Source organism: Ruditapes philippinarum, unplaced genomic scaffold (assembly GCF_026571515.1).
Source record: "Ruditapes philippinarum isolate M1 unplaced genomic scaffold, ASM2657151v2 ctg5364_1_1_1_1, whole genome shotgun sequence".
Taxonomy (NCBI): domain Eukaryota; kingdom Metazoa; phylum Mollusca; class Bivalvia; order Venerida; family Veneridae; genus Ruditapes; species Ruditapes philippinarum.
Window position 1 is genome coordinate 1 of NW_026852511.1, and position 9,343 is coordinate 9,343.

A 9,343-nucleotide genomic window follows, 5' to 3' on the forward strand; every position below is an offset into this window, starting at 1 on the left:
ATTTTTAAAGACATAACCATTTATAGATTTTAGGGACATTTTCAAAATAAGTTTTGACTGAAAACTGAACAGTGCAGAATATGATTTGATGGCACAGTAACGACGATTGATCTAGGTATGTACTGGTCTCTCATGTGTGGTATCTGCAAGCAGAAAGTTAAAGGTTAAAGGAATGCTATTATGAGTAATCAGTGTTGCGAAACAATGAAGTGATATTGATATCAAAGTCCATATTTAGACATCCTTTTTAACATAGAAGCGGACATTTTTTAACCTGTGAAACAATTTAAGGATTTTGTAAGGTACAGTATTTTTAAACAATTTATTTAAAAACTGAAATATTGAATTAGATATACAATGCTTTGCTGTTGTTACTTTAAAAGCAAGTTTTGCTTCTTTAAAATAATGTGAGCAAGTTTTGACAGTACAATTTATTTCAACATCTTTGATATGAAAAAAAACATTTACGATCGTATTGATTGGCATAAAATGTTTATAATGAACTTGCACACATCATACATAATCTGCAGGCCAATGTTGTACAAGCCCACATTGGACTGGATCAGTTTAAGCAATGACCGGGTAACTAAAATGTGCCGTTTTAAACTTTTTATCTGTACATCTCATCTTTTAATTAACTCATAGTTTGAGATTTCTCACAAATACATTTTTATATAATGAACATTTCTTCTTTTATTTGTTTGTACAAACTTTCTCAAAGTATGATGGTAGGTGAGTAGGTAGGTAGACACAACACAGCACAACACAACACAAATTTCAATACTGCTTCGTTATTGCAGTATATGTTACCAAATGGTAAACAATGCAGACACTGTAGATTCTTTATTTTGGTAGTATTTAAATAAATATCCCTTTAGTTGGAAAATGTCACATCCCCGGGGTGTTTATTAGAGGATATACTTACCTACCTATCCTCTTCATGCCAGGTGGCACATAAGGCTGAAGTTGGTTTGTGTCTGGTTTGCAGTTTCCGTAACTTAAGTTGTTTTTACAGGGTGAAGCAGTTAACACCACGCATAACCTCCACACTGTTGGGCCGGGTTTTCTTTCAGGGTTTTCCTTCCCTTAGATGGCCGTAGTTCCCACTACGATAACATCCATCTCCCCAGATTTTCTGTTTGGATTTTCTTCCATAGCCTTTTACTTTCCCAAGTCATCTACAAGGCAGTGGGGCTATTTGACCCATAGTTGGGGTAAGAATGATGAGTGCTAGGGCATATCCACACGCCGGTGGGCCTACACACTGCATCTCTGGGGCCCTTTCTGCTCCGAGATTTCCTTCAATTTAGCCTGAGACACTAAGGCTGAGTTACCGTGCATTTCGACTAGGAGACATTGAAGGAGTCTTGGTAGTGTAGAGGCTATGTACTGGCAGGAAAATATTAACGCACTCGACTCTCCTTTTCACCTACAAGTAGGTTAGCCAGCGACAACAAAGATCTAGAGACGTTCGATCCATGCCGTACTAGACGCATATCACTAGCCTGTGGTGTTACCACCACCGATGCACATTAGAGGATATATAGTATTATTAATCGAAACATCAATGACAGTTAAAAATGTTCTATGCATTACAGATAATAAAATTATTAGCTTTGAACATCTCTGTGTATAATGCTCATTTCTACACAATATACACCTATTTTGCCGATCAAAGAGATTTTGTAATGAAGATATCCTGAAAACATGCCTTTTTTACAGCTGCTACATATAAATCATTTTAAATTTTATCATTTAAAACACAGCATGGATCTCAAAACTCAAAGAAACTATATGTACATTTTGTATATTATTCTTGTCATGTGATGAGCTATACAGCAAGGTTTTGAAAGGGTGGTGGTTCTACTCTTGTCTTGCAAAGATGGACGTTGATTTTGTTCTTGTATGGTAAAGCTGGAGGTTTTCCATGTGATATAAACCATTATGATATGATTTCAACTCACTCCATTGATATTATCACAGGCTAGCAAATGTTTGCATTTCCAAATAGTTTCTTATGGTTGCTGACATGTGCCATACGTGTTTTCGTCCAGCGACCCCGCCAAGCGAAAGTCGGGAATTAACAAGTTAAAATGGCGATGGCTCGAAGCAAAAACACGCTAATTAGCGGGTGCGCGAGGTGAAGTTAAAAAGATAAACTTCGCCCCGCGCTCCCGCTAATTAGTACGTTTTCGTCCCGCCACCCCGCCAAGTTTATTGCGGGGGCACGGAGGGAAAAGAAGCTAATTAGCCAGTCCGCGGCGCTACGTTAATAAGTTAATAAATAAAACGTCAACCCACAGGGGCGCAGAGCGAGATATAACAATTTAAAAGGCGCGGTCGCAGGTCGAAAACAAGGAAATTAGCGGGGTCCCGGGGAGAAGTTTAATAAATAAAACTTTGCCCCGGCCCCCACTAATTAGCGTGTTTTCGACTCAGAACCCTGTCGAGCGAAAACTCGAAAATTATCAAGTTAAAATGGAAGAAACGCATAGCGAGGGCGCTTATAAGCGTGTTTTCGCTCTGCGCCCACCTCCCTGGTTTAATTCTTTAATCTTGCTTCGCTTTCCCAATGGGGAGCAGTTTTATTTATTAAATTCGGCTCGCCTCCGCTAAAAAGCATGTTTTCGCTCCGCGCCCCCGCCATTTTAACTTGTTTATTCTGGACTTTTCGCTTGGCGGGGTCGCGGGGCGAAAATACGAATGACACAAATCAGCCACCATAGTTTCTTGTTTTTGTTCTTGACATACTAGTATCAAGAAACAAATATACAAATACTTAACTTGTTTATGCTACATTTAGGTAAAACATGGCAGTCCCAGGAAAGAAAGGATCAAAACAGTTTTCATCATCGACAACATCCATGGCATCAGATGAAGATCTTCAAGTGTACTGCCAGCCTTGTGATGAGGAAGGAACCCGACTCCCTGCCCATGGTTTCTGCACTGATTGCAAGGAACACCTTTGCAAGACATGTTTTGCAGTCCACAAAAAACTTAAATCTACCAAACATCATACAGTTCTAGACGCTTCAATTATGCCTAAAGCTTTGCAGCAACCCTCAACATCCATTCATACAAGCCAGTCTGATGATCTTACAACACCCTGTTGTAAACATCCACAAGAAATTATCAAGTTCTACTGCAATGACCATAAAAAATTACTTTGCAGTGTTTGTGTTACCCTTGAACACCAAGGCACTATCTGCAAAGTTGATTATATACCTGATATTTCTGGTAATATAATAGACAGCAAAGAATATCAAGTTATCTTAAAAGCACTAAATTCCACTTTTGATCATTATCAACAGACGGTAAAAGATGTCAAGGAAATGACGGCGAAATCCAACAGATCACTTAAAGATGCACTAGAAGATATTAAAAAGTTTCGGAAAGAAATTAACCAGAGACTTGATAAACTGGAGAGACATATTGTTCATTTAGTCAAGGTCACAGAACAAGAAAATAACTCAAATATCACATCAGTAGAAACAGCGTGTGAAGAAATTACCAAACCTTGGAAGATCTCTTCAGAAAAAATCAACCAGCTCAACACATCAAAACAAGCTAATGCACTCTTTATGGAGCTTAAGCTTGCAGAAAAAATGATGGAAGATGTTGAGAAAACTGCACCACAGCTTTCAACATATGATGTCAAAGAGCACCATTTTGAAGCAAATGAAACAATATTAACCAAGCTCAAAACAGAGAGGTCATTAGGTACATTGACACAGAAAACATTAAATAAAGAATGTCAACCTGTACAAATAAAGTCTAGACAATCTTCACATGAGGGAGAAATCTGTGTGAGGACATCAAAAGATCAATACAGCTGCTATATAACAGGAATGATTTTGCTGACTCCTGATCTTCTTATCATCACTGACTACCATAACAATGCTGTAAAGATGGTGGATACCAGCAGTCAATCTGTGTCTGATCAACTACAACTAGATGATAAACCATGGGATATCACCACAGTAGCCAGTACTGAACTTGCTGTCACACTTCCTGACATACAAACAATACAATTTATATCAATCTCATCAAACACACTCAAAATGAGACACACTGTGAAGGTTGGTGGGAAATGTTATGGTATAAGCTGTTATCAAGGTAAACTTGTTGTGTCATTCTACAATCCTGCAAAACTTCAGATCCTTGATATGAATGGCACTATACTGACAACAATTGATGGAAAAAATATTTTCAAAGATCCAGAGTATATCACATGTAACAGAAGTTCTATCTATGTATCTGACTGGAAGATGAAGACAGTAACAAGATTAAACTGGCAAGGTGATGTGATAGGTAGTTATAGTGGTATGAGTAAGTCTAGGGGAATGTCACTGTCAGATGATGGTACTGTCTTTGTGTGTGATAATGAGAGAAATGTTATAGAAGAGATATCAGAAGACTGTTCTACAGGAAAAGTTGTGTTGGAGAATCTGAATGATCCCTATACTGTTTGTTGGTGTGGTGAAACAAAGAAGCTGTATTACAGTTGTAACACAGTTATGAAAAAGATGCCAACTTTCTATACATTTATAAACTGTCATAAAACTTACACCAAGGTATTATATGAAAGGTGAAAAATCATGTTGTCCTGTAAAGTTTGCATTCAAGCTGCTGAAAACAGCCAATATGCATTTACCTTTTTCTACAAAAAGAAAAACTAAACTTGCAAACACTAAGCCATACACACTGAGTGAAAACAATGATTATTATCCTTCATATATCAAGAAAAATGTGTAGAACATGTCTCAAAACTGTAAATATGAAAGTGACAGATATTCCAAAATCACATTTGTATGGCAATTTGTATAATATTTCATATTTTAGTGCCATTTACACTGTAAATATGTAAATGTGTTTTATTTCATTCTTCTTTATTAAGTACATGTTGATTATTATTATTATTATTATTATAAATTTCATGCTGTTTTTTGTTGTTGTTTTTTTTATTGTTTTTTTTATATTAAAAAAATGTATTTATATATTTCCTCATCAAAATGCTTTATTTAAACTGTTCTTATTATTTAAGCATTTAGTCATTTTGTAAGACGTAAGTAATATTCATTCTTTAAATACTTAATTTTGATAAAAATGCATTTGTAAATACTTTATGAAATAAGTATCAAGTGACAATAAAAAAACAACATTAAAACTATATTAATCTGACTAAACTGCGGTAACTTTTGAGAAGATTTACATTTGAAATAAGCTATTTTGACACGTTTGAAAAAAGCTATTTTGACAATATTTGAACTTATTTTGGCATATTTTTGAGTGAAGTAAATTCATGTAGATATACATTCATTATTTGGTGTCCTTTCACACAGAAATGAGTTGTTATCTTTTGTACGTACCATAGAATTAAACAAATATTACCCATTTTATAAAAATGTATTATTTAAAGGCCCATTCAAACTCAGAAATGCTTTCATTTGTATTCTTCAAAAGCTTTATAATTTTGGTGTACTTTCATAGTATTCAAAATGTAATTCATCGGCCAATTACCTAAAACATCTTTTTTCATCTCTTGCTTTCTGACAACAAGAACAGCTAAAGTGATTTAGTGTTTTGTATGGAAGTCAAAATACATGAAGTTCTTTGGTTACATACAGCTACTTTTATCAAAAATTATTTCACTTTTTTTTCTCTGTTTTCTTCTAATATTCTCTAAAACCAATATATAAGTAATATGAAATCCATGTTTGACCTATCTTAAAAGGAACTATGTGTTCACCTTAATAAATGTTTTGTAAAATAATGAGATGATCTGATTATTAATAATATATTAATAATGATAGATTTTTAGTTAATTATTAATAATCTGTCATCATTTAAATAATGATCAAGCTCTGTTTATTGGATGAATGCAGCTAAAGTACAGCAAAACTTTCGATTAGACTCAAGTTCGTGATCTGTTTGCGTTTTTGCTTAGTCCATATTCAATTAAAAGCAAATGATAACAAAAAAGCGTCACAAATTAAAATTTGCATTCAAAATCCTACTAAAAATAGCAATAATAATATTTTGCTTTAGAACGTTTTAATTTGTTAACAAAATACATGCAATATTTATGTTTCTTAAATAGCAGAGATATTCTATGTTTCAAATGTTTCAAGAACCAACCACAACATTATGGAAACAACCTAACTTAAATGTTTATAAATTTTATAAAAAGAAACATTTTTATTAGATTTAGATTTATAACCTTTTTCAATTTTTTGCGTGGATTTGTGTTCATAAATGGTTATAAATCTGTTCTCTATTTTTGTTCAGCTAGGGTCTATTTTTGTTCAGCTAGGGAATTATATATCGGATTTGTTTTCAGATGAAAAAAACCAACATTGTAAAATTGATGCTAATTTTAAAAATCTATTATCTTGTACAGTTAATTGTTATGTATTAACTCGTATTTTTGAGTACTTATATCTGATGACTGTATATTCTCTGAATTTTGCCAAAACAAGCCATTGACAAGTGTGAACAATGCCCGACGTTTTCGTATTTCGAAAGTCAAACACATTGAGGGAAGAATATTGTAGGAAGAATTGTTCAAGGAAGCATAATGTCTTGTATAAAATAAGAATTCTATATTTAAGAAAAGGTTATTTATCCTTAAATTATTCTACATGTTGATGTTGTTATAAAATATGTTTAGACTCAGTATGTTTCACATTTTTCAAACAATATTCATTATTCATAATTAAGTTATGACTATTAAAGCAGCACGCCTCCAGATTCATGGTTATTTTCAGTAAATTATTTTGAGATTAACAAATAAAGCAATTTATTGGAAATGTATTTAAAAGTAAATTATTTTGAGATTAACAAATAAAGCAATTTACATATTGCAATCGGAACTTATAATCCAAGAAAATTACCAAAAAGTGGTCAACATATGCAAAAACAGTCCTTACTGCGTTAGTAACGCAGTAGAAATATGGTGATAAAATACTGCAAAAGCAGTCTTAAACCACATATAACATGTAAAATATCCATTGGATCTTTAATTTTTCTTATCTTTCTTTAAATTCTAGTACATTTTTCTCAATATCGTTTTTCTAGAAATGTTTTGGCTCATCTGGAGGTGTGCAGCTTTAAAGCTAAATTTAATAATTTGACCTTGATGATCAAGGTGGTTCAAAGGTCAAGGACACATTTAAGTAAATCATAATGTCAGTTGTGTCATAAGTAATCTTTTGTCTAAAAATGAAGCAAATATATTAACTTAGCAAAATGCAATGATTTTACTTTGTATGAATACGGTATGTTTCATTTACAGGTCGAGGTCATTTATTCGTTAAAGTATGAATCAAGTCCGTAAATTAAGTTATGGCAATTTCTGATGAATTTCATACATTGATAATCAATTTCATTTGAAGGACAAGGATTTATTTACAGAATTCAACATGTTGGTTTTATCATATTCTTATTTTTATAACTTTTGATTTTGATTTGGATCTATTATTTGGTCCGAATTACTCTCCTAAGGAATATTGAAATTACAAAAACAAAAATAACCGCCAGAATTTTTTAAAATATAACTGTTAAAACCAATTCTCCTAAAATGTGTTAAAACTGAAATGCTTATTTTTTTCCACCTAGATGTATATATTTTTTCGGGATTATGGTGTTTAAAGCAATGAATTAATTAAAACCAGTATATGTCAGATCTTATCCTGTTACTTCAGAATAAAACGTATTTACTAAGATCATCGCAGAATTAAAAACTCAATGCATAAACGACCTAAAACAAATCATTTGAAACATACTTATTATTATGCTTGTATGAAGTTCGAGAACAAATAAGAAATTTTTCAAGTCTACAATTGTTAAAAATAAAATATTGCATTATATATGTTTTCTTTGACGCTTTGATGTATTGTCTTAATAAGCTATACTTGTTAAATAAAGAGTATTATTATCATTTTTATTCTTATTTAAGCAAATTATTGCAAAGTCAAGCAAAATTAAAGAATTCTAACAAAAGCTGGTTTGTCGCCAAATGTTCTTCACTGTGTTAAGATCAACTCACTATAGAAAATTATGTGACATGTAAATGTTCAGCTTTATGTATGGTGGCTGATTTGTGCCATTCGTGTTTTCGCCCCGCGACCCCGCTAAGCGAAAAGTCGAGAATAACAAGTTAAAACGGCAGGGGTGCTGAACTTTTTGTACTGTTAAACAGTCACAATTGTCAAAAACTTCAAAGTCACTTGTCACTCGACATTTTGTAAATTTAACACAAAGGAATAACACATACCACAAGACTTTTATGCAAGTTTCATGTAATTTATTTACGAGAATAAACATGAGATTTTATCACATACAACAGCTCACAGGAATCATGCGAAGTAAATGAATGTAGCTGACTATAAGATATATGCAAGGCTTACTTTTACAAAGATTATCTTTCAACATATTTTAAACTCTTGTCTTTATAGACAGTACAGGAAAAAACAAAGTGTATATGAAGTGATGGGTTGTTAAAGAAATTTGTTGACAAATTCTGGATAAACAAAGCATGAATTTATGAAAATCAAGTTTCTAAAATGGAATAATTTAGATAAACCAATGAAAAAAATATGTGAAATAAAGGAAAGTTCTTGATCAAAATAGCTTGATAAATCTATCACTTTAAAAGCAACCCAGAATTAAGTAAATGAACACAAAAGAATATGTTAACTAAGTCTTAGTCATAATTAACATAGATTAAGAAGAAAATCTAGTTTAAAAATGATGAAGTAATTAACGGTGATCAAAACTTCATGACAAAATAACATTAATTTACTTAAGTATTATTTCAGGTGATGGAAAAAAATGAACCACTGCAATAACCTTTTCAGATATGTTTGTACGAGGGTTGTCCAAAAAATTTGTGCACTGCAGTTATTGTCGTGAGAGTTATCGATAGAAAACATGAATTATATATCACTTGAAGGTATAAAATTAAAAGGGCACGCGGGACAAGTTCAGTGTCACAAAGGCTGGTTTTTAAATTCTGGTTTAAAATTGCACAAACGCTCTGTAGAGGGACGAGAGTTGGTAGCCGATGACAACCGGTCAGGCAGACGTCCGGCTGTAATGCCGGTTGGGATGTCCAATATATTCGTGCATTGGTGGAATATGTTACATGGACGTTGCATAAGAACAATAAAAACTACAAATTTCTTTGCATCAATCATTCCTCTATTTACAGTAAACAAATAATAACATAAAAAGCAAATGCCACTTTACAAGCAACAAACAATTAATACAATTACAGTAATGAACTAACCCAATTCTTTTTCGTGCGCCGGTATTACTTTACTAAGTATATGTTAGTGTTCAT

General features: G+C 32.8%; 1 protein-coding gene across 1 annotated transcript; it reads left to right on the forward strand.

Annotated features, from left to right (window-relative positions):
- Nucleotides 1–110: 110 nt before the first annotated feature.
- On the forward strand, nucleotides 111–4,592 carry LOC132715374 (E3 ubiquitin-protein ligase TRIM33-like). Its single transcript, XM_060698368.1, has 2 exons — nucleotides 111–302; nucleotides 2,804–4,592. The coding sequence occupies exon 2, from the start codon at nucleotides 2,811–2,813 to the stop codon at nucleotides 4,590–4,592; it is 1,782 nt and encodes a 593-aa protein (XP_060554351.1). The 5' UTR covers nucleotides 111–302; nucleotides 2,804–2,810.
- The last annotated feature ends 4,751 nt before the right edge of the window (nucleotides 4,593–9,343 follow it).